This window comes from Chenopodium quinoa, unplaced genomic scaffold (assembly GCF_001683475.1).
Source record: "Chenopodium quinoa cultivar QQ74 unplaced genomic scaffold, ASM168347v1, whole genome shotgun sequence".
Lineage (NCBI taxonomy): Eukaryota > Viridiplantae > Streptophyta > Magnoliopsida > Caryophyllales > Amaranthaceae > Chenopodium > Chenopodium quinoa.
This window is the reverse complement of record NW_018742879.1, coordinates 3731114-3756536: the sequence shown is the minus strand read 5'-3', so window position 1 is coordinate 3756536 and position 25423 is coordinate 3731114. Positions and strand designations below refer to the sequence as shown.

General features: G+C 33.4%; 4 protein-coding genes across 4 annotated transcripts; 3 read left to right on the top strand and 1 right to left on the bottom strand.

Moving 5' to 3' along the window:
* Positions 1 to 474: 474 nt before the first annotated feature.
* LOC110726550 (5-formyltetrahydrofolate cyclo-ligase, mitochondrial-like) lies at positions 475 to 5044 on the top strand. The gene is given in 9 exon segments (XM_021906028.1): positions 475 to 759; positions 761 to 825; positions 2403 to 2543; positions 2870 to 3034; positions 3585 to 3626; positions 3718 to 3763; positions 4272 to 4342; positions 4437 to 4563; positions 4695 to 5044. Coding segments are annotated over 9 exon segments (759 nt in total). The 5' UTR covers positions 475 to 676; the 3' UTR covers positions 4714 to 5044.
* A 143-nt stretch (positions 5045 to 5187) lies between these two features.
* Positions 5188 to 6737, top strand: LOC110726551 (germin-like protein subfamily T member 2). Its single transcript, XM_021906029.1, has one exon. The coding sequence runs from the start codon at positions 5372 to 5374 to the stop codon at positions 6008 to 6010; it is 639 nt and encodes a 212-aa protein (XP_021761721.1). The 5' UTR covers positions 5188 to 5371; the 3' UTR covers positions 6011 to 6737.
* Positions 6738 to 8460: 1723 nt separating this feature from the next.
* LOC110726250 (germin-like protein subfamily T member 2) lies at positions 8461 to 9389 on the top strand. The gene has a single exon (XM_021905707.1). The coding sequence runs from the start codon at positions 8509 to 8511 to the stop codon at positions 9160 to 9162; it is 654 nt and encodes a 217-aa protein (XP_021761399.1). The 5' UTR covers positions 8461 to 8508; the 3' UTR covers positions 9163 to 9389.
* Positions 9390 to 12171: 2782 nt separating this feature from the next.
* Positions 12172 to 17226, bottom strand: LOC110726549 (transcription factor bHLH79-like). Its single transcript, XM_021906027.1, has 6 exons — positions 16588 to 17226; positions 14134 to 14322; positions 13868 to 13933; positions 13605 to 13673; positions 13279 to 13350; positions 12172 to 12643 (listed from the first exon to the last, which is right to left on the bottom strand). The coding sequence occupies exons 1-6, from the start codon at positions 16915 to 16917 to the stop codon at positions 12497 to 12499; spliced, it is 873 nt and encodes a 290-aa protein (XP_021761719.1). The 5' UTR covers positions 16918 to 17226; the 3' UTR covers positions 12172 to 12496.
* Between the last annotated feature and the right edge of the window lie 8197 nt (positions 17227 to 25423).

Sequence of the window (25423 nt, the reverse complement as noted above, 5' to 3'; positions counted from 1 at the left end):
ACTTATTGGTAAAGATAAGGATAATTTGTAATTACCACCCAAAAATGGATCCATTTTTGAAATAACCACCAGTTTATTTTTTATTTTATTTTACCACCCCTTAAATTAAATAATCACTCAGATTACCACCTTTAAAATTCAGGTAGTTTTCCGTCTATGGGCCCCACCTAAAGAGTGGTAATTTAAAATTTTGACCTATATTTTCATTTTTTCCCTCGATTTTTTCTCTTTCCATCTTCCCACCTTCAATCCTCCATTTTTATCTAACCTTCTGACAAATTCTTCTTTTCCTCCCTCCCCCACTTTCTCTCTCCTCCATTTTTTTTCTGAAATTTTTTTATCTCAATGTAGTCAGTTCGCTTTACATATTTCTCCCTCCGTTTTTAAATACTTGCTCCATTTCTTTTCGGCACGTATGTCAAATGATAATATTTGATCAATAATATCTCTAATTATCAATAAGTATAAATTCTAACAATTGAAAATTATAAATTGGTAAAAGGGCCTAAAACAAAAAAAGAAAATGAACACAATCGGGAGACTTTCAAAGGAAAAAGTCAACGAAGAAAACTTATGACCCTTTCCTTTTCCCTCCACCATCCGTGCACACTTTCGCTTACTCAGCCCGTGCAGCCGCGCCGGACGGCCTCCATCTTCCTCTCTCTCCTCCCTCAGAATGAGTTCCTCCGCCGCTGACGGTGTAAAAATTGGCAGTTCCGGCGATGTTTCTGCTACTGAACTGGACCCCATTTTCAAGCAGCCTCATTCGATCCAAAGTTCGTAAATCCCTCAAGGAAATGGACCCTTCTCACCACGCCATGGAAGGTATTAAAAAAACTCTAATCTTTCTTCAATTCTTGTTGATTTGATTGTATTTGTGAATTGGGGTTTTCGTAGAATTGCTTAATTTGTTGGTGTATTGATGATTAGATTGGGGAATTTGAGTGGAGTGTTAATTGGGGGTAGGAATTGGGTATTTTGGAAGGATCATGTGAGTATGTAATTCTGAATGTGATTAAACTTTGTTTCTGAATTAGTAAATATTAGTTGGATGAACACATTATTGGATCATTTACCAAGAGAATTTTTTTTTTTTTTTAGAATATTAGAGGAACAATTTAATAAAATTGCACTCGTTTCGGTCATGTAGGACAGTAGGAGGGAGTCGTAAAATACCTTTTTGTGAGGTGATAACCTGATCTTTAAGTAGTGAAGGAATGGGGAGCATTGATGACCCCGGTCAGAATTACTAATTCGAATAACAATATTGATGTGACTATTAATTCTAGATGAAGGAAGTATAGAGTAGCATTAATTTTGTTGTGTATGGCAAACTTTTTGGAAGCACTATTGTATCCATGTTAGCGCAAACTGCATAATATGGTCAATAGAGGGGAGGAGGGGGGGAGGGGAGGGGTTAAATTCGTGATAACGTCGATAAATTTTTTCTGATTACATCAATTTTATTACTGTGCATAGTTTCATTTAGGACCAGCACTGGAGTCTAGTTTGATCAATTTGAAAAATTATACTTTTTGATGAGGGGTTTGGTCATATTCTGGTTCCATTTGGTAATAATGAAAGTGTGTGGATAGAAGTTATTGTAAGCACATCATGATCTACTTGGTTGCACCTCAGTCTTTCTCTTGCAAGAAGTAATAGAAACACATAAAGATCTTTATTTAATTCCTAGAATCAGAAAAGCTCTAAATTTACTCTAAAAGTGCAGCCTAGTTGCAAACTCATGCTTACCAAACACAAATACACTCTTCTTATTTCTCATTGACAAATGAAAGAATACAAGAAGAAGTCACCTCTTTGGTTTGCACTATAAGTTGAAGAAGGTTCTTTAATCCCTATGCAAAAATTATCTCCTTAGGCATCATTTCAGAATAAACCAAACTGGGTGAGATCTTTGATAAAGTTATGTTTATATATGTTGTAGCATTCTCTGGATTAATCTCATATAATCAATGTGGGTTGGTTCTTTGTTACTATTACGTGCTAAAGATATTTGGTACAGGTTGGTCCTTGTGGCATGGTGTGATGATTCAACTTATAATGATCCTCTTGATCACTGCACAGAATTCTTGAGTAACTATGACCTGCAAAACCTAGAAAATTCAATGCTCTGGTATAAACTCATTGTAATTTTATGGGAGAAGAAATGAGTAACTTGAGGAGTGCTCCATTCTGATATTTGTCCTGCATAGTGATGTGGTTTAACATTGAAAATATCTGCAATAGTGGGGTTTCACTGCTTGACGACAGAGTTTTACCACCGTTGCTTGCTTCTTCCTGCTGCCGTCCTTTTTCTGAATTTCATATGTATAAATTGTCATCACATTAATAGGTTACTGTTACCTGACTCACGTATTTTGTATAATTGACTTTCTACTTAGATGATGCAATTCAGCGTTTGGTACTGGATGCTCCATGGTTTAAATCTAGCAAAAGGTTATGTGCATATATAAGCTGCCGTGCCTTACGAGAAGTTGATACATCTAAAGTTTTGGCAAAGATTTTACAGACTTCAGACAAAGGTTTGGCTCTGTACTTTATCCCTTAAATCTTAACTTCAAGAACTCTAGTATTTGGAAGTATAATGATTCTTGCTGAAGGTCAATGATGTGAAATTAATCAAGAATGTTCATTCGTACTTGATTAATAATTTGTCTTTTAAGGTCTGGAAGTGACAGCATTCATAAAATTTACCATTGGCACCTATTAAGACCATTAATGTGGAAATTTAACATGTACTCTATCTTTTATTTGGTTTTTGGTGAATCTGCTTTCCTAGTCTTAAAAGCACTGGTTCAATACCCTTCATTTTCTTTTGACAATTGTAAACTTTAGTTTTGGCTTGCAGATGAACAGAAACTCGAAGGGAAAACGCTTTATGTGCCAAGGGTGGAGGACAAGAACAGCTATATTCGGATGCTCAACATCTCTAGCATGGATGATCTAATTGCAAACTCAATGGACATTCTGGAACCTGCTCCTGTAGATAGTGGAGGAAATCAACGTGAAAATGGTAGCTTATATATCTAGCTTGTTATTGACTCGATTCTGTTTTTATATGCTGTGTTGTTTAGGTGACTTATCCGTGGCATTTAACTGAATGAACTCATTGTATCTATGTCATGAAGTTTACTGTAATTTGGTTTGACTGATGGTTTTAACTGCTAGCTTTTCTACAGCTCTGTATTGGGTATGAATAATAATGATTCATTCGCTTCAGTACCTAGTCCAAGTATATTGTTACATTTCGTTCAGCTGTATATATTCATACTTGGTTTTCTCATGTCTCAAATCCACTCTTTACTAAATTATCAGTTTTAACATAAAAGCAAGAAGTCAAATGTCCGTATCATTCTTGTTTGGTTCCACGAGTAGGGATATATTCATGGTGTTCAAGTGAGAAAGTTGATGTAAGGGGGACAGGTGTATAAATCTAATTTGTGTAGCATAAGTATATGTGGTAAAAAAATTCTTCATTTTATATATATGCTGTATTTAGTAGGCCATTAGCATCTTTTGGTTTTTGCTTTTCTTGGATATGGATAAATGATCTCTTGTTGCAGTTATGCATGCAAGCGAAGGAATTGACCTGGTGCTCTTACCTGGTAATATAGCTTATCACTTGCTCTGTTCATGTCCACATTGCTGAAATTGAAAGTTAACTTTTTAGTTGATTTATATTATCCCTTTCTCCAGGACTTGCATTTGACAAATCTGGAAGACGCTTAGGCCGTGGTGGAGGGTATGTGAAAAAACTTCAAGTGCCTAAAGTGATATTTCTTGATTGGTTTTGCTAATTTTTGTCTTACAAACTATTACGTGAGGTGTGAACTCCAGCACGTCTCTCTGAGTATGCTTCTTTAAAATTCCACCCTCCCTTTCTTATCAAGGAAGATAAAAATGAAAATAGCGCTATGTGTTCACCTATGTTACATGGACTCTTCATTTCACCTCAGGTACCCATGTCAGACCCTTGACACTCGGACATGGGTATGACACTTGGACGCTTCACTTTTGATTCAAAACCATGGACTTTTTTCACAAAATAGCCGAGTCGGACGCTTGGACACATACCCATGTCGGACATGGGTATCCGAGTCCATGTAACACAGGTGTTCACTAGCATTTTTCAAAAGGAAGCTCCATTGGCATAGACTACACGGGTGAAATAGGAGAGCTACAGAGTGTAATCTTAAGTTGGATGGTTGTGCTAATAATCTTCTAATCTTTTTTGTTGCAACCTTTTGAAGTTACTATGACACTTTTCTGAGGAACTACCAACAGCTTGCCAATGAGAAGAACTGGAAACAACCACTGCTTGGTATGTTTTATACCCCTCCCTATATCAGCTATTATATTTGTTAGGAAATTTGCGTAAAGATCTTTGGTATTGATTCACTGATTTTGTTCTGTAGTTGCTCTGTCATATTCTGTTCAAATCTTGGATGATGGAGTCATTCTGATCACTCCCAATGATGTTTTTGTGGATGCTTTAGTATCTCCAACTGGTATTTTTCCCATAAGCTCAGCTGCAATTCAAAGGTATCAAGTTTTATCCTTGTCACCATATTCACCAGCGGTTGCTTTTTTATAATCACTCTGTTTATTCTAAATGCAACACTTTGACCGGAACGGAGTAATAACCATATAAATTAAATTGTATAATGTTTCAGGATAAAGCATGACATATGACGTTTGAGGCGCCAGTATCTCAATCTATTCGTCAGGTAGTAGTCTCGGACCCTGATGTATTCAAAGTTGCTTATGCTTAATCTCTGAAAATGAAATGTATTCTATCAAACTTTCTTGATTGGGTTGTTTAATACCCTGGCTACATAGCCTTTTTAACTGGTATAGTACCCTCTTCATTGCTCTTTTTCATTTGAGCTGAGAAACAATGTGGTTTCGTCTGAGCATGCTACAAGGAGAGAACTTATACATGACCTTCTGCTAAAAGCCAAAATTTTTGGGTGACAGTGGAAATTGTTATTCATATATCGGATAATATACGTATTGATAGTAACTTATGTATTTTTGTGACTAATTGAGTTTAGTGTGTGAAAGCTGGATTAATCTTAAACAAAACATGAGCTTCTTCCATGTTCAAAAAGTTGAAGGAGTCGTTTACCTCCCAAGTCTCCAACCACTACAACTTACCATATCAAAATCAAGGGATTACCTATGTTCTTCCCTCAGCAATGCTAAATTTTCGTTGTAAACATCATTTGCAGCAGTCTTAATGAATAATAATATATTTTTGGATGTCCTTGACAAAGTCGCAAACATAGCCTATATAAACACCTTAATCTAATTCTTCAGACATACAAAACACCCTTCAAAATACATACTCATGGCTGCCCTACTTTGCATTGTAGTTTTCTTGCTAGCTCCTTTTCTCTCCAACGCTGCTGATCCTGATCCCTTGTCGGACTTCTGCATAGCTGACCTCAACTCCTCCCCCACGTTTGCCAACTTCCCTTGCAAGCCTACCTCAAATGTCACCTCCGAAGACTTCTTCTTCGATGGGCTGATGAAGGAAGGCAACACGTCAAATATGTTTGGATCAAAGGTCACACCTGGGAATGTTCTCACATTTCCCGCCTTAAACATGCTTGGACTTTCAATGAACAGACTTGATATTGCGCCTAATGGACTGAACCCGCCTCACACCCACCCACGATCAACCGAAAGTGGGGTGGTGATCAGTGGTAAAGTCCTAGTCGGGTTTGTGACTACCGGGAACGTATTCTACTCCAAGGTGTTGGTTCCAGGGCAGATGTTCGTGATCCCCAGGGGATTAGTTCATTTTGAGAAGAATGTGGGGAATAAGAAGGCAGTAATTATAACAGCTTTCAATAGCCAGAATCCAGGAGTAGTGGTTGTACCCACAACTCTATTTGATGCACAACCTTCAATTCCAGATGATGTTTTGACACAAACTTTCCAAATTGATTCAAGCGTTGTCCACGGAATAGAATCCAAATTCTGAAATTTGGAACGATCATATATACTATGAAAAACTTACTATGAAGATTTCCTTCATTCTTTTTACGATATTATACGTGAATAACTGAATAAGGATTGAAGCTTTTATGCATATTATATTTATTATTAATTCAATAAATGATGTAGTTTTTTAGCTGCTGGCATACTCTTTGGCAAGATACATACATCAAAAAATATTTGAGTTGTATACGAACTTATTGTTTTGTTGTCCTAAAAAAAAAAGAAAAAAAAAACTTAATGTTTTGTTTCCTGATGAATGAAGAAAGCCTCGGTAGATCATCTAACACTAATTGAACTTTAATCCATAATTATACCAAACTCACGTGGTTTCATTCCTAATTCCAACCCCATATCAGTTTACAAACCAAATGCCTCGATAAAAAATAACAAATTTAGCTTCCTCAATTTTCACTTTTACTATTTCTACTCCTTTTTTTTTTTTTTTACCGTGTATGAGTACCCAATTTTTTGCACTAAAATTATTATTTTTTTGAAGAATAAAATCAAATATTTAGCATAGTTTTTTTTAAAAAAAAAAAAAATATAATCAAGTACCCCTTATGTGATACCGCTACATCTCGCAATTTCTACCCTTCTACCCTACTCATGGAGTACCGTGAGCATGATACTCCAGGGTCAAATGATGTCATTTATTTTCTTGGACATTAGGTATATAGTCAGCTCCCTCTATTATACCTTCCTCTTCCTTGTTTTTTCCTTTTTCTTCCTGCTATACTTAGTTTTCTCTATTTTCTTTCAATTTTTGTGAATTCAATCAATTTTTTCTTCCAATTGCAAAATCTGTAACTTAAAAATAATAATAGTGTTTTATTTTTTTATTATTTATTTTTTAATTATTTATTTTTTAATTGCAAAAACAGCAATAGTTTAAAATTGAATAACATAAGATATGGTTTATTTGAATATCACATATTTAAAACAAAATAACAATAGACTTTAAATAGAATGACATCAATTTGTGTACAAAGTAACACAAAGTTTAACCTAAAATAACACATAACTTGATAACTGAAATACCTTAAACTTCCACTGAAAATAACATTAGACGATATAAAACAAAATAACAATAACTTAACTCAAAGGTTAAGTAAAATAACAAAAGGATACATTAAAATAACAAGACAACAAAAAAATTAGGACTTTATTAAAATAACATTAGGTTTAAAACAAAATATCATCATTTATATGAAACAAAATTAAAAAAAAAAATGGTGTTTTAGAAAAACATGAAATAATTCTGTCAAGACAAGTCTACTTCCAAAGACAAAAACAACACATGATAAGCCCAAAATAACATTAGATTTTAACTAGAATAACATTAGATATTAAGTAAAATAACATGATTCAAAGAAAAATTATAACAAAACACATTTTAGAAATATAGATCTGACTTCACAATAAAATAACATAATATTCAACGCTGAATGACACAAGCCTAGAGACAAAGTTGATCAAAATAACAAGTTTGGAACCAAAATTCAACTAAATTCATCCATTCTTGAAATATATTCTATAGTAAAACGCAATAAATTTGTCAATTCCACTTATATCTAGTTTGAAAAAAAATATTTTTGCAAAGTAACATAGGTTTGATTATTTAGAGAAACTTATCTATAATTTTTGTTTTTAAATATGCTATTCTTTCATCTAGTTCTTCATTATCATTTAATTTGGTTACCATATGTGCATGTTTTAATTGCAAATTTCATGTTACAAATGTACAATTGCGAAATAATTTATAAAATTAAACAAATGCTTCTCTTGATGCACATTTTGGTAATTAATGTTGATTTTAGACATGATCTTAAAGTCGAATTTGGCCTTCAACGGACACCATTGAAGAATTTTACAGGACTAGTTCAAATGGAGATAGAGAAAGTGAAAGCGATGGAGTAAAAATGAAATGATTTGATTTTTTTTCATCCACCTTTATTTTATGTATGGAGTTAGTTTCATGTTATTTGCTTTTCTTAAGTTGTTATTTTGTCAAATTTAGTCTTGTGTGACTTTAATTTCGTTAGTTGAGTTTTAATCTCATTTATTAGATTGGGCCTAGCCCGGGAGTACAATACTAGCCAAGAGTACCTAATACTCTCATACTCCCTCCGTCTCCTAATTATTATCTCATGAATTGAAGTTGTCTAAGATGATTTGGTGTGTGAAAATCAGATAAATAAATCTTAAGCAAAACATGGGCTTCTTCCATGTTAAACTAGTTGAATTAGTCTTTAATTACATCATAAATGACCAAGTCTCTAACAACTACAGCTTATCATTTACTCGATTCTTCCCTCAGCAATGATATATTTTCTTTGTATAAACATCGTTCCCAGGTTTTTAATTGATTAATATATTTTGTATGCCTTGACAAAGTCATGTTTTATTGGGCTATTTAAACACCTTAAACCTTAGTCTTCAGATATCAAATATAATACCAATCAACCTCCTAAAAACATACTCATGGCTGCCATACTATGCATCGTAGTTTTCTTGCTAGCTCCTTTGCTCTCCCACGCCGCTGATCCTGATCCCTTATTGGACTTCTGTGTAGCAGACCTCAACGCCTCTCCCTCGTTTACCAACTTCCCATGCAAGCCTACCTCAAATGTCACCTCCGAAGATTTCTTCTTTGATGGATTTATGAAGGAGGGCAACACATCGAACCTCTTTGGAGTCGGTGTCACACAAGGAAATGTTCTCGCATTTCCTGCCCTAAACATGCTTGGACTTTCAATGAACCGGGTTGATCTAGCTCCTAATGGACTGAACCCGCCTCACTCCCACCCACGAGCAACTGAAAGTGGGGTGGTGATCAATGGAAAAATCCTAGTCGGGTTTGTGACTACAGGGAATGTGTTCTACTCCAAGGTGTTGCTTCCGGGGCAGATGTTTGTGATTCCCAGGGGGTTAGTCCATTTTCAGAAGAATGTAGGAGATAAGAAGGCAGTCATTATAACAGCTTTCAATAGCCAGAATCCAGGGGTAGTGATTTTACCCACAACTCTATTTGGTGCACAACCTTCAATTCCTGATCATGTTTTGGCCCAAACTTTCCAAGTTGATTCGAACATTGTCCATGGAATAGAATCCAAATTTGGCTCGCCAATTTACTAGGAAGATCATTCCAAATTGATTTTACTGTGAAGATTTTCTTTATTCTTGTAGCAGTATTTTGTGAACAAGGATCGAAGCTATTTTTTTTTTTTTTTTTTATTAATATAATAAATGATGCATCTTTTTGAGTAGCTGGCCTGCTCAAAGACATCAAAATATATATATTTGAGTTTTATGCAAACTTTTTGGGTTGTTTCCTGAATGAATGGATAAAGTCTTGTTATTCACTAGTTAAAAGACCATACAATATGGCTGAAGGTTGCACCTTACAATGACTATTCCTTTCTGCTAAGTTTCCACAGGACAATATTCTTGTATAAATCTTTGAAACTGTATTACAAAATGTAATACGATCACTCAAGCAGTAGAATGATGTAGGCAGAGTTCCCTGATTATGTGAAATAAATAAGATAGCAGTCTAATATCTTGATTCTTATTTAAACAAGAGATCTTTCACAGGTAACATATAGTCCGCTCATAACTTCCACCTAATAGCATATAGAACCAATCTGATGCAGTCCTCCTGTTTCTGCTACTAATTTGCTTGCAGCTTGTTCCAAGATCGTGCCTCTTGGATCAATGAGGGTATGCCTAGCTGATTAGCCTGGATAGATCCATATTTTGTGTTATATAAGTAGCTAGATAAACCTTTAAGTAAGCCTCAGTAGGATTGTATGGTACATAGATTTCAACTCCCAAGCTTGAGCATTCCAATAGACCCGAACAGAAGAAGTCTCATAAACTAGCCAAATTCAGGTATATGTGGCAGAAAATTTTGTGCCTTATGCATGATTGTCAATCACATACTAATAATTTTCAAGAAGGATTATGAGCATCAATTCTTTGAGGTTCGGGGGATGAGAAATAGATGGTGTCTTGTTGGGGTGTTTCACCGCAGCTGACATATATTGACACTCAAATTATCAGCAATGTCGCATAATCTTGACAACAGGATCTCATCAATTTTTGGATGCTGCTAGCCTGGTACATATCAAATTTTCACAAGCATAAATCTGTCATCTCATATGGAGTAAATGTGAACTCTTTTCAGATGATGCACTCTGGCACTGGTTCTGGACACTATAGTTTAAATCTACCAACTTCTTGAGTTCCGATAAAGGTTTGAATGCATTCTCAGCACTTTAAGCCCAGGAAACCCAAATTCTAGATCAATATCTTGTGCACGTAGTATGTATAGTGTTGCTTTTTGGGATCTATCAATATTCATCAAAGTCTGGGTGCTTTGTTTCGTCTTCTGACCTTTATCGGGTAGTGAGGCAGCAATTTACATCATGTATTTTAAAGCTTAAGATAGGAAGATAATAGTTTAGTGGTAGATCTATTCCTCTGGGATTTGCTGAAGCTAGTAAAACTAAAATTGTTGAGGCTTTCATTTGAATTTTTTTTTTGGCTGAATACATCTTTTAAGCAACTTTTCTTGGCAATATTTCTACTCTTTCATGGTGTTTTACAATTGTGATTTTGTTTTTACCTTTTAGACAAACAGAAACTCTATGAGAAAACAATATATGTGCCACAGGTGGTGGACAATAACAGTCGTGTAGTTTCTTAACATCTCTGGTGTGGAAGAATATTTGCAATTTGAGGTTGTGCATTCTCGGCAGAATAACTTCATCCTTTGCTTCTTCACGCCCTTGTTCTTTGAGGTCCTTTATCTGAACCCGTATATCCTAATTATGCCATATGATTGTTTCAGTTGTGTTTAATCCAATAATTAACTTGCTGGTCACTGACTCAGAGTGACTCTTGACATTTGTCATCAAATATTTTGTTAAAGTCTGAAGACTATAACACTTTTCTGTGTAATTACCAGCAACTGGCCAACGAGCAGAGCTGATAGAACAACCACTGTTTGGTGTGTATCTATAAATTTAGTCTTAAGCACTATCATAGCCTAATCGAGTTGGGTGTATAAGATTGCAGGAAGAACTTGATGCGCGATAGAAAAATTAGCTATAAGCAAAATGATCTTCTTCCATGTTCAACAAGTTGAATTAGTCTTTAATAACATCATAAATGACCAAGCCTGCAACAAGCCAACAAATACAGCTAGAAATTTACTCTATTTTCTTCCCTCAGCAATGTTATATTTCATTGTATAAACATCATTTTCAGCTCTCTAACTGGATAATTATATATTTTACATGTCTTTGACAAAGTCAGGTTTCATTGGGTTATTAAAACATCTTAATCTCAGTTCAGATGTCACATTATATAATACAGAACACTCGCCTATACGTAATCATGGCTGCCGTACTTTGCATTGTAGTTTTCTTGCTAGCTCCTTCTCTCCCACGGTGCTGATCCTGATCAAAGGAAAAGTTCTAGCTGGGTTTGTGACTACAGGGAACGTGTTCTACTCCAAGGTCTTGCTTCCGGGGCAGATGTTTGTGATCCCCAGGGGATCATTTTCAGAAGAATGTGGGAGAAGGGCAGCAATTAAAACAGCCTTCAATAGCAAAAATCCAGGGGCTGTTATTATACCCACAAATCTATTTGGCTCACAACCTTCAATTCCTGATCATGTTTTGACCCAAACTGTTGATTCAAGCGTTGTCCATGAAATGAAAATCCAATTTTAGATCTAAAAATTTCCCCAGATCATGTCAGATTGAACTATGATGATTTTCTGTATTTTTTTACTATTGTTTCATTGTTTGTATATAAGGATAGAAGTATTATGCATTTTGAATTTATGATTTGTAAAATAAATGAATAAATATAATGCTTGAGCAGCTTTGTTTTTTTATTTATTTTATTTATTTATTTATTTTTTTTATTTTTATTTTTATTTTTTTTGACAGGAAACAACAAATAAATCTATTTGTATGCAAATCTTTTGTGTTGTTTGCAAAATATGTATGGAGAATGTCGGCCATGTCTTACTAATTTTATTCTGAATCTGTCTCATACACGACTTTGCCACCTTAAGATCAACCAATTTCTTATTGCGTTCAAGAGTGTAGAAAACCCAGCTCCGCACACAAATTAGTAGACCACATCTCACAATAGTCATTATAATAGAAGATTTTTCTTAGAAGCATAATAATCTCGGTTATACAGATTCAACACTTTCAGCAACCTAGGACTCTTCAGTCTTTGGGTACTAGTTAGAGGGTCATACAACAGGGCTGAAGGTTACAATGAATACTTTCTACAGAAGGCAGTATTCTTGTATTACAAATCAAGGAAAATTAAATATAGAAATAAACATCCCCACCCAAACAGTAGAATGATGTAGGTAGAGTTGTTCCCTGATTATGTGAAATAATTGATTAAGGTAGTGAATTTCAAAGCGATCTTTTACAAGGAATCATGATGTTCGTTCGAAACTTCCGCCTAATTGCATATGTAACCACTCTGATTGCGGTCCTCCTCCTCCTGCTGCGGCTGCTAATTCTCTAGCAGCTTGTGCCAACATCATACTTGGATCAAATGAGGACATCCCTAGCTGATTAGCCTGGATAGATGCATTATATTTCATTATATTAGTAGCCAATTATACTTCAGGTAATTATCAGTAAGAAATGAGTTATAGAGACTTCCATCCTCTGGAAATTTACCAGTGTTACTAAGATATTAAGCTTACGCATTTTAAATTAAACCAGAAGTCTCAGAAACTAGCCAAATTCACTCTTTTTGTAAATTAAACCAGAAGTCTCAGAAACCAGAACAATCAACTGAATAAGTGCTTTATGAGCACTGACTGTTAATCACAGATTAACGAGTTTCAAGACATGTAGCATATGTATCACGAGCTTCCTTAATTCCTTAGTGTCAGAGGAGGAAAAAGATTAAAATTTCCCAAAAGGAGAACTTATTTTCTTCAAATAGCTAATAGCATATACTTCTAAAAATCACCAGCCAGGACTTCAGGCCATTAGCTCATATTCTCTTACAAAGGAACTCTTTGACAAAAAAAAAAGTCCACTGCTCCAGTTTCTTTAGGGATTGAGTTGGTCACGTACACTCAATAAGAATATAGTAGATCCAAGAAGTAACAGATTGCAAGAGATTAGGTTGTTTTTACTAGTCTTACTAGATGAAATTGCAAAGCAATGATATTGGGTCAAGGACTGAGATTTTTAAACTTACATCTTTTGAATGGAATCCCCCGATAGAAGGGACCATCCCAGAATTGACTGCTTCCAGCTTCATGGACAAGAACTGCATGCAACACAAAGAAGATAAAAGTGAGCAACAAGCCAATAAAATCGTAAGCTTTGCTAACAATAAATGTAGGCAACATAGCAATATAACATCTAAAAAATTTTAGGATTGGAATTTGATGGGAATCATGACAAGCCTAATTTTCAGAAGATCCAGAAATGAAACAAAATCAACGATAGATATTGATCGATTAAGAAGATCCTAATAAACAGGTTATCTTCACATTTCTCAGAAATCTAGATGTAACTCACCTCAACCTGTCGTTGTAAGGATTGTATATAGTTGATAATCTCATCAAGGACAAGTGCTTTTCCAATAACCTGCCCAAGAAAGTAAAACTCAATCGCGAGAAAATGATAGCTGTGAAAGCATTTCTAAAATTCAGGGAAAGATAGCTGACCACCCAGAAATTAAAAAATAGAACATATATTGAGCTCAAATTAAAGGTCAATAATATTACACATGATTATCTAAATGACATATGCATACCCATTTATTGATCCATAATACCAACCTTGTTGCATCCAGGAACCAAATCTTGTAAAATTTTCATTCTCTCACTTATCTTCTCTCTCCTGGCCTGCCAGAAGCAAATATAATGAGTAAAAACTGCTGCAGAAGCCACAGGAGTATTCTTCCTCAAATCAAGGGACTAGGATTCAATTGCAACAAAAGAGGATAAGAGCATATCTTATTTGATGGTTTATAATTTAGTTAATCTTCTACAAGAACTGAAAACAACGGGAAAAAAAATGTCACCAAAAGCAAGAAGAAAATTACTCTTTCTGCAAGACTGTGGCTATCTGTAGCTTGACCCCTTCTTGCTCTGACATGAATGTAGTCTTTTGGTGGTTCAGCTGATTTATCAGCAGGCTTGTTACCACCTGCTGAATTTGATTCACCTCCAGCCTTTGAACTGCCATTTTCATCCTGTGAGGATGTTTTGGTTCGTTTACCATTTGATTCTTTCTGTACAACAAGAAAGAAACAAAAAGTAAGGTGACAAATCAATATTCAAGAATATAAAACCTAAATCCACAAGAGTATTGCATAAACCACAATTCTTATCAAATGTGGATTTACCATAATTTTCATTATTCAGATCTCGAGAGACAATTGCAAACTAAGTCCGTGATAGGAATAAGTCATCGGCTTCATGTCTCCTTTAAGGAGTGGTTTAGTTGCATACCTGTGAATTGTTTGAGATAGATGCATAGCTACTGTCTTAATTATCCGTGGTGCAAGTCATATAAAAGAAATCCAAGATTCTGATCATTTTTAACATGGTCCTAAGAACAAAATGTGGATTAAGCAGCCATTTTCAGAGCTAAGTTTTAGTTCATCCAATCCCAACAAGCTAAGTCAGAAGAACAACTGTGGAAAGCTACCATTGACTAAAGTAGATTGGTATTTTTTACCTTTAATGTTTTCATTTTGGACATCAAAAATCTGTACCAATGTCTTTGGCATGTCTAGAACTAGCATTGACCGTGTCCCTAGAATTTAAGAAAAAACAGGTTAGGAAGCTTCAATTCATTATCTGTTTGTGTCTTCCCACCATCTTCCTTGCCCCTCCCTCTCCACCCTAACATAGCGAGTGAGTTATATCTTGTTGCAAAGGCCCTTCATGTCACCTCTAGTACCCCTGATTGATACTCCCTCCATCCCCATATAAAAGTCTCATTTGCCTTTTGCACACTTCGGCCAAGTCTGACAGCTACACGGGTACTTATGCCAGACATTAGTAGTCGAGTATGACTAACATAGAGGGATATACAATCATCTACGCCTGTCCACAAGGAGGGGGGGGGTGTTGATCACCAAAAAAGAGCCCTGTTCTAAAACAAATGCTCCCACCATACCAAAACAGAGTTCCATATCACAAAGTTGAGATGTCAAAGAAAGAGAGGTTCCATGTCACAAAGTTGAGATGTCAAAGAAAGAATCACCTTTCTTTAATGATATGATATATCTTCTCAAATGCACCTCCTTCAGTAATTTTGACAGTTTGGACTTTGGAAGTTAGGTTTTATAAAAGCTTGAATATAGCAATTATGTAAAGCAAGAAAAGGTTTCTAGTCTGCCAAGCCCTACCCTTATCATTCATACCAAAAGCATAGAGGATGTCTGATTCATGACAAAGGGAGAACATCATAAGAGGATTACACATCTTTCATCAAATTCAAATGATAAACTAGAGAGAATGCTAAACTAAGATAAATGGGCATCCTACTGTAAGAATATTTACACTCATTTTATGCATTATTATAATATACTTCACTTCGTATTTAACATTCCATAGTTTTACTATATGCTGCAGTGGTAGAAACCAACGATCGATAAGAGGATGACTTATCGATTGTTATCATAACTTTACCCTTCTTTATACTCTAGTTCCTGGCACCTTCTCTTCTCCCTCTCTTTATCCTATGATAGTTGGTTGATTTTGGTCAGAAACAGCCCAATTTTACTGAAATTCAACCTTTTCTATTTCTGGCCCCTTCTCCTATTTCATCAAATTAATCAAAAAATTGCATGTATACTCTGTAATTTAGCTGTCTTCTGTGAATGTGGATGCTCATTTAACTCTTCTTCGGAGCTTTTAACGGTGTTGCATTAGTGCTCTAGATTGTCAAGATACTATCATGGATGTAAGTTCTATAGGAATCCTATAATTGAAGTGATATGCTTTCAAAAAACGATAACAGAACAAGATGTGTGGATCATTGATCAATTTAAAATTTAATGAGTTCGAGTCTTGTTGACCATCATATCATATGGCATCTTATCACTACGTAATAAAATTCTCCCTTACAATTGAACCAAATGGGGAACATGATCAATGTGAGTTTAAAGACTTTAAATCACAAAGCTAAAGATGGCCTATATGGAGTGAAAAAATCCATTTGTTCCTCTTTTAACCTCGATTTCAAGGGGCTTGGCTAGAACTTTATTTCGGTAAGTTGACTAAATCAATGGCACCAAGGTTTGTTAGTTAAAAGTCTATCATTGATCAAACTCAAGTCAAAATAAGATAAAACAAAATCTAAACAAAATGCTGAATTATCAACACAAGGAAGCCAAAACTCTAAGAACACAAATTATTTATGAACATATATAGTATACCAAATAAACATCCATAAAATTATAGCCCAAACTTTCAAGCTTCAAAATCACAACATAATTACAATAAACAACAATTAACTAAATAAATAAAAGGAAAGAGAAAATTACCAATTCATTGCCACTACTAGTAGTGGAAACAATCTTAGAAGACTCATCCTCTGAAACATTTTCTCTCCTCTTTCTTCCGCCGCCGCGACTACCACTTTGGTCAGTGACAGTTGATTCTTCAATTGATGTATCTCTATTCATTACTCCAACAACACTATTATTCAATAACCCATCAATCAAACTACTCACAAACCCACCACTACCACTACTCATTCTCAACCCCAACATTCCGCCCCCGTCAGAATCGCCGCCGCCGTTAAACGGCCAAATCTCAGCCATTGAAGGGTTTGCTGTTGAGAATGAACCTTCACTTATCAATGGAGGATCCATTAGATTAGTTTTTCTTTTATCACATTCAAATTTTGCAGTTTAAGGTTGACCTAAAACGCCAAATCCCCAAAAAACTTGGAGGAATTTCGAGGAATTGAGATGTGGGTATTGCAATTGGATAGTTAAATTGAAATGGGTGATGCTTAATTTGGTGAAATTTGGTCCAGATTGTTGCTCAATTGTTCTGATTTTGTTGAGGGAAAAATGAATTTAAGAGTGAGCTTAATTATATAAAGTCTAGAAAGAGAGGAAAGAGATCTGTTTGAGTTGGGGTAACCGGTAAGTGTACACTGCGCCCACTGCGCACGTTAAGCTGAGTGAGGTAATATAGAGAGAGAGAGAGATGGATCAGAGTTTAGATCGAGCATAAAAAGCCCCACGCGCAGGGAGGAAGGTGTACTCGCACTAAATCTATGAAATACAAAAAATATTTGGCGCGTGCACCACACAGGTTGACTTGTGAAATGTGCATAATTGGAGTATGAAATGTGTGATTTATGAGTCGATTATGCACATAGCTTTTGTACATTTAGGTGTATCAGTGTATGATATAATTTGACATAGAGTGATCTAATGTCTTAAGATCGTGCACCCATCATGGTCATCAACGTATGTGATGCATATAAGAATTCACAAACAATGTGTATGTTAACACTCTTGAACATGTAAGGCTCCGTTCTGTACACCTTATTTTTTTTCTTATTTCAGGTCTAATAAGTTCAGATAAATTCAGTTCAGGAAAAATATGTTCTGATAAGGGTTGCTCAAGTTCAAATTACAACTAAAATAAGTTTTAATAAGGTCTAATAAGTTCAAATAATTTCAGATAAGTTCAAGTTATTAGTTCAGATAAGATCAAATAAGTAAAAATCAGGTGAATATAACACAAGTGCAGTAAATTATTGTGTTTTGCATCTGGTCTTATTTGGTGTCTCAAATAATTCAATATCTTCTTGTAAAAATAAATTTCTGAAGTAACTTGATTTCTTTCGGTCAATATCATCCACTATGATGTATAATTTGACTAAATTAATACTAATAAGATTGTCAAAGGACATGTGTGTATGATGAAAATAAAATGTTCTATGAATCCCATATTTATTTTGGCATATGCATGTTAATATATTATTCTATATGACACTTAGTTTTAAGCATAGGATAAGTTATTACTTGCTTGTCAACTGTTATCAATTTATCATCTCAAAAAAATAAAAAAATAAAAAAATAAACTATTATTAATTTTGTTAATTACAATACATCTCATCTTAAATTACAAAAAAAAATAAAAATATATATATATAATTATCCTTTTAATTCCTGTAACTCTAACTTTAAACATTAAAACTTTGTTTATATTTTATGATATAACATTATATGAATAGAGTTATAATGAGAACAAAGTCTAAAACGAGAACATAGAACTAATTTGATAATGGGACGATACATGAAGCACACAAACTTCGCCATGTGCCACATTTTCACGGACGAAGTGAATATTAATCTCAATGTATTTGGTGTATTGATGTTGAACTGGATTGCTTGATAAATATATCGCACTCACATAAGTCACATTGTCACAATACACTAGAGTAGCTTTCTGGATCGGGCAATGCAACTCTAGTCTAGAAGTAAATATATACAAGTATTAGGGTTGGAAACCTAATAATTAAGGAAACTAAATATATTACAAATATATACAAAGTCTATCAATTTTTTTTATTTTTTTTTTAACTTTTTTAACAACATGCCAAGTTAATCATTGATGTTAAGTTTAAAGAAATGTAATTAAATGACAAATTGAAGTAGTTATTGCAAGCCGTAATATTTATCAAATGAAGTCAAAATCTTAGAATAAATTGAAAATAATTATAGTAATAAAGTCTATAACAAATCAGCAAATAAGAAGGCGAGTACTTTCTCAAAAAAAAATAAAAAAAATAAGAGGCGAGTACGTAGGGTCTGGCACACTTATATTTGGGACATCAATTATTTGAAAGAAGTTTTGGGATCATGCACTCCTCCTCTTCTGATTTCTGCAACTCTCTGACTTTGAGAGTGCTAATTTGTTTAATATAATTAATTAGATGCTTAATTGTTTCAAGCCAATACTAGATAGCTTACTCCCACGAGCTAATTATATTTTACTCCGTATTAATTACTGTAAAACTTTTAGCGTAAAAAACATACTTTTAGCTTAGTAGTTCTTTATTTGGTTTTTTTTTTTTTTTTTTTTTTTTTTAATTTTATTTTATTTGGTTTGTATTGTTTTGTTTAGGTACTACACTTTATATTTTATTACTTAACCCATGATTAATGACCTTACCATGCATTTTATATTATAATCTACGGCCACTATTATTATAGTCTTCTGTTGTATTTTTAAATCATGGATTAGATTAGATGTACTATTATTTTATTTTATTTTGGGCACATCCCTAGCCATTAGATGCTTTCTTAATGCTTATGTTTTGTTGTTCCCTTTATTATTCTTCCCCAATCTGATGAATAATGTACATATATAGATGATACAATTAAGTTTAATTTTAAATTAAGGTAGGGTCGGATCAAAGACATATAGGGTTTGTACGATTGTACACCTTCAAAGCACTTCGACGCCACCCCAAGCGAGTCATAATATTGTGATTATGAGATTTTAATAAGTATTTCTATTTTGTTAGGGATTACTTCTCAGTTCTCACTTTTTGGAAGGGTGAGCTTTGAGTTTAATATTGTGTTTATCTCAAAATATATTAGTGTGACATGATGTGGCACAAGATAAAGTCTTTTTCCATTGGCATAATCTTACAACGTAACCATTTATGTTAGAGCACTACTAATAGTGAGCTAAAAATTTGCTCATGGGCATTTTGGGTGGGCATAAAATTTGCTCATGCATTACAATGGTGAGCAGATGAGAAAAAGCCAAAAAATGCTCATGAGCATTTCTGAAAATGCCCAAGATTTGAGCATTTTTTAAGATGAATAGTGCTCTGGTGGGCCCCACAATTTGCAATGGTTATATTTTTTGTAATGCAAATTCTGAAATAAATATTTATTAAAAAAAAATTAAAATTACCAACAATCATAAAATTTAATTCTCTATAAATAGACATGCATTTTGGTATATTTTGGTATAATTTCAGAAATACCATAAATCCTCTATATTCTTTATTTTAACGATAAAAACGACACAAATAAAAAAAATAAGTTACACAAATTTAGACTAGTTTTTATTTATTTGGAGTAATATTGTTAAAATATAAATGAAATTAATAAATAAAGAAGTGTTGTGTAGGAGAGAGAAAGTAATGGTAGGGTATTGAAAAAGTAAGAGAGAGAGAATAGTGGGCAAGCATTTTTTTTGCTCACCATTGGGAGAGAAATTGTGAAAAAAATTTGCCCATGGACAAAACAGATTTGTTAAGAGAGAAAGTGGGTGGACATTTTTTTTTGCTCACCGTTGAGAGTGGTCATAGGATTTGGAGGATATGAGGAGAATTGAAGGATTCCACACATATTCCTTATCAAGGAATAAAAGAAGCTATACATACTGATTCATAATAAGATCTACTAACCATCTCTTTGTTAATACATCAATTGTCTTCAATTCTTTCAGTAATTCTTTTTCCATTTTAGTGAGAAAAATTGATCTCCTAAATTATTCTTTTCTTTTTGAGTTTTTTCCAAATATACTTTATTGTAAAATTTAGCTCTGAATTATACTTTTGCCAAAAGGGCAAGTGATGAAAATCAAACTCAAGATCACTTAGAATCAGAAGAAGAGTCTAATAACCACCTAAACTATCCCTCACTCTCATCGTTTACTTTAAATTGACAAGTCTTTTAGATCGATTAATTTTTACATTGTTCAACTTAATTAAATGTAACAACTATTGTATATTTGCAGTACCGGTGCCACCTTACTTCTAATTTCTCTAAATATCTAGCTAGCTTAATAACTAAATATCCATTCATTTCACTATCATTTTCATAGTTTTTTCATTTCAATGTCATTTTTACAGTCTTTCAGGTATTAGACCATCTTCAATGATGAGACTCAACTTTGTCTATTAAAATATAAAATGAGTTGTTTTTCACAGCCAATAGTGATACCCAACTCACTTCTCAATTTAGAACCTCATGTAATATATAATTTCCCAATGGTGAGACTTTCTTACGTATATATACTAATGTCATTTTCTAATATGGTCCACTACATCCAATTAAATAAACAATTTTACGTTTTTACAAAAACATTAAAAGTTAAATAAATAAATAAATCAATATAAAATTGATAAGGGTCCACTTTTTTTGTCAATTTAGACTCAAAGTTGAGTATCTAAACTTAGTAACTTTCTTTTGGAGTATCTAAGTTTAGAATACTCTCTCTTTCTCTCTAAAAAAACTCCAATGAGTCTCACCATTGAAAATGGTCTTACATCTATTAAGGAAATATAGTTCTCCCTCCGATTCTTTATGATGATCTTATTCAATATCTTTAAATCCTAAGTACGTAAAATGCATGTATCTAATACTATTTCAATATATAATTGTATAAGAAATAAGAAACTATGTGTGCGATCCTGCAGGCATTGTATATATATGTCTCTATATGTAGCGTCAAAATATCAACTTAGTTTAATTTGTATATATAATATAATGCTCGTTCAAAGATATATAAACCTAAATGTATGCATTAGAAACTACGCAAAAAGTAATTAAAGCATGAATAACATAAAACATAACCCTATAATATGAATAAAAGGCTAAAGTAAAAATATTAGACATTTATTTATAGCAAACGATGTGCACAATTTATCAACGAATTCCAAAATTGGTACCAAATGATAGTAATTTATACTTGTACATCATACTACGTATATAATAGTACTACTCGTAATACATAACCCTCAGTACTATGTTTACTAAAAATACGAGACAAAAGATATAAACCCGGATAATAATAGCTCTCACTCAGCTTCTCCTATGACATGAAATTATGTTAGATTGAAGTATTTATCAGCATAATAAAAATATGCACATCATATCATAGGCAATTGTGAGACCAAACAAAAGGTTTGGTGATTGAAGGTGATAAAAAATAACCAAAAAAAGATGAGAGGCTAAATATGTTAGTTTTTCTCAAGGAAGATTGTGTAGTTGATTGCCTAACTCCTTCTACTTTGTCATGAATTTTGACATTTGCCTAACTTTGCCTTAGCAATTACTCTTGGTATTAAGATCAGTTAAACATCTTCTTAATCCTTATAAAGCTTCTTTGTGATGCTCCTAATATGGGCATTATACTCATGTGACTTTAATTATCTGCCTACTCTATATTATTACTTAGAGATAATTAATTAAATTTTAATTGTGTAAAAAGGAGTATTTTCACACATTTTTGGAATATAATTGTGTTAGTTTTTGTGGAAGGTAGCTGAGATGGAATTCATCGAATTGGATGCATTATACTTTAATTGCCTTATCTTTGATAAGCAACTTCATCATGTAAAATGAGCAATTGGGCTTGCTACTTTATGAGTAATATCTTTTGCTCAAAATAAATGAGTTTTGAATGTTGCTTTACTTATTTGAACTGTATATGAAAAGTTTAGATTACTTTTAACATCGCTCGTCTTCGTCGTCACTATTTATTGATACGTAATCTATGATTCTAGATGCAATGGACGCAAATAACATTGCTGATCAAGGAAGGGTTTCCCCCCCCCCCCCCCCCCTCTAAATTGACTTTTGTACCATTTACATAATTTACTTTGACCAATATTTGTAATTTATACATGAATAAAAAATATAGTTATGTGGTATTTATTATTGTATTCATGTTAATGTTCCAAATATTAGCTTTATACTGATTTGTAATTAAAAATATTATTAATTAAAATTCTGCATTGTCATACGTACTCACTTAATTAGCACTTTAAAAAAAAAAAAAACACTAAGTAGTCCACCGAGCTACGTCTATATCGTTTGTCCTTTAATGGCCTTAATTAAGGATCTTTCTATATTATACTGAAAAAAGAAATTAAAATTAAAATTACCAAAAAAAAAAATAGACTGGGCTTGGTGAGCTGATGTAGCATGTAACTTAGGAATCCTAGAGCCAATTACTATGTATGATCAAGGTCGGGTTCAAAAAAACTTATTAAGGTCTACTGGTCTAGTAAGAAACTAAGAATGCTCACAAATTAGGCCAACTTGTTAAGGGTTCGTTTGGCATCGCAGTGATTTTCTGTTTTTTGGTTTTTTGTTTTTCGAAACCATATGATATATGACATATAATAAATCAAAAATTAGTCTGGTTTCAAAATAAATCAAAAATTAGTCTAACTTATTAACTCTGACGATAGAAACGTGGAAACACCTTTTTCTTGTTTCCTGTTTTTGGTTTTTGGTTTTAAAAAAAAACAGATTACTAAAAACAAAAAACAATGCTAACACGCCCTAAATTAGTAAAGTTTTGTTTTCTTCGTCTTATTTTTACGGAATATAAAGTTGATTTTCACTAATTAAGGTTATTTTCTATTCACCTGATATTCATTTATTTAAACTTATATGAAGTCTGAACTTATCTAAATTTATGAAAACTTATTTTAATTGTAATTCAAACTTAGATAAGCCTTATCAAAACTCTAACCACATGAGCTATTCCTCACTCTCTAATTTTTTTATTTGTTTGAAACTTGATTTTAATTATTAAAACTGATTTTTGTATAACTTTTTTTTTTTTATCAGTACAACTGTAATAGGCATAAGGAAAATATTAGCCAACAATCTATTTCATTGGAAATGATTGGATCTAACGTGGTTAGGTAAATTTTGTACTTCCAACTTCCGAAGAGTGCAAATTATGGTACCATAAACTGGGAAAAAAATAATAGCACATACAAATTGAATTTGATGTGGTTTGGGTATTTGAGAATATGATAACTATACTTTTATTTTAGACCCTATTTCATATAACTCCTCACCTAGCATATAATATATTTCCAACTAATTGTTTATCCATTCTTTCATATATAGTTGTTTTATTAATAGTCAAAGATTCTAGAAAGTTAATACAAAATAAAAGTAAAAAAAACTTCATAAATTAGGTACTTACGCTCGATCAAATTAGAAATTTAATTTAATCATTAAACGAGTTAATTACAAAAGGTAATATGTGAAGAGAATAACCCATATGTGAGTCAGGAAGCTATCACACATAGAAAAACTTAAGGATTTGCTCGTGTATTTGGACAAGTAACCCAACATGTATCATGATCCTAACAAATTACCACTCCCAAAATGGTATGCAAGATAACGAGTTTTAAGGATTTGCTTGTGTATTTGGACAAGTAAGCATATTGGTGACCTACATTTGCAAGATGGGCCTACGTATGAAAGGGAGTAGTGCGAAATATATATTTCATGTATGAATGTTGTTCTACATCATAGAAGAAGAGGGATGATGAGCTGATGACTAATACAAGTATGGTCGTACAGAGTATATAAGACTAATTGGGTTATCTTATCTATCACGAAATATTTGAGAATCAAGATTGGCCTAGTGGTTAAAGGCCCTCCTTTCACCTCGCAAGAGAATTTTCCTTCCCAAAAAAAAAAATCTATTACGGAACACCAAGTATGTAGTAGTTTTTATTGTGACCACTGTTCTTGTGTCATGGGGTTGGGGCTGTTTTAAGGTATACAATGTCTAGATGTTGGTACCTAATGGATCTGGATCATGACCTTTGTTACGTTGGGCCTTTTATTAATTGGTTCAACTCCAACTAAGCAGTCCAGTTTTAAAGGTTATACTCGTATAAGTTTAGTTATAATAGGAGATCAGGAGGTGCAGTCATTATGTATTATTATTACTTCGTATGATGTACAGTATTACAATTGTTATAAAAAAGAATAATTTACCATAGAATAATAACGTTATTTACATAATCATCTCCAATACAATCTATTAGTCTTTGCTAAGAAGATTACGTTAAATGACCCCAAATATTTAGAAACAACAAATTTGTAATGATTCATGATTAATTCAGAAAATAAGTTACAAGAAAAACAAGTTCAATAAATGAATATCAAGTGAATAGAGCATACCTTAATTCATGCCTTAGATTCACAAATAAACATGTACGGGTAGTTGCCTATGTTAGTCAACAAGATAAGATATATTGTACGCATTTTTCATCTTAAAAAACTTAATCGCAGATTCGCCTGTGTCCAACAAATTAAACAACTTTACTTGCTCAAATGCACCCTCTTATGCTAATGTAAGATAGTACTAAACCCTTAAGGCATTGCTTAAGCAAATGCTATAAATGTACTATTTTTCGTAATTGGTTAGCATTTGTAGAATTGTAGTACGGTGCTGTCCTATTCACAACTTAAATTGATCTTTCCCAGTTTACAAAGGAGTCCTGGATGTTTTGAAAAGGACCTCTCAGCTTAAGGCCATGCATGTCGTTGTTGTGTTGGGACACTTCTTCCTCGA

Excerpts from the sequence above, each read along its gene's own strand:
- LOC110726551 (XM_021906029.1), top strand. The coding sequence starts at position 5,372 with ATGGCTGCCCTACTTTGCATTGTAGTTTTCTTGCTAGCTCCTTTTCTC.
- LOC110726250 (XM_021905707.1), top strand. The coding sequence starts at position 8,509 with ATGGCTGCCATACTATGCATCGTAGTTTTCTTGCTAGCTCCTTTGCTC.
- LOC110726549 (XM_021906027.1), bottom strand. The coding sequence starts at position 16,917 with ATGGATCCTCCATTGATAAGTGAAGGTTCATTCTCAACAGCAAACCCT. Across the intron at positions 14,323-16,587 it reads CTAGTAGTGGCAATGAATTG|AAAGAATCAAATGGTAAACG; the intron begins GTAATTTTCTCT and ends CTTGTTGTACAG. Across the intron at positions 12,644-13,278 it reads GGGGATTCCATTCAAAAGAT|GCTAATCAGCTAGGGATGTC; the intron begins GTAAGTTTAAAA and ends GCATCTATCCAG.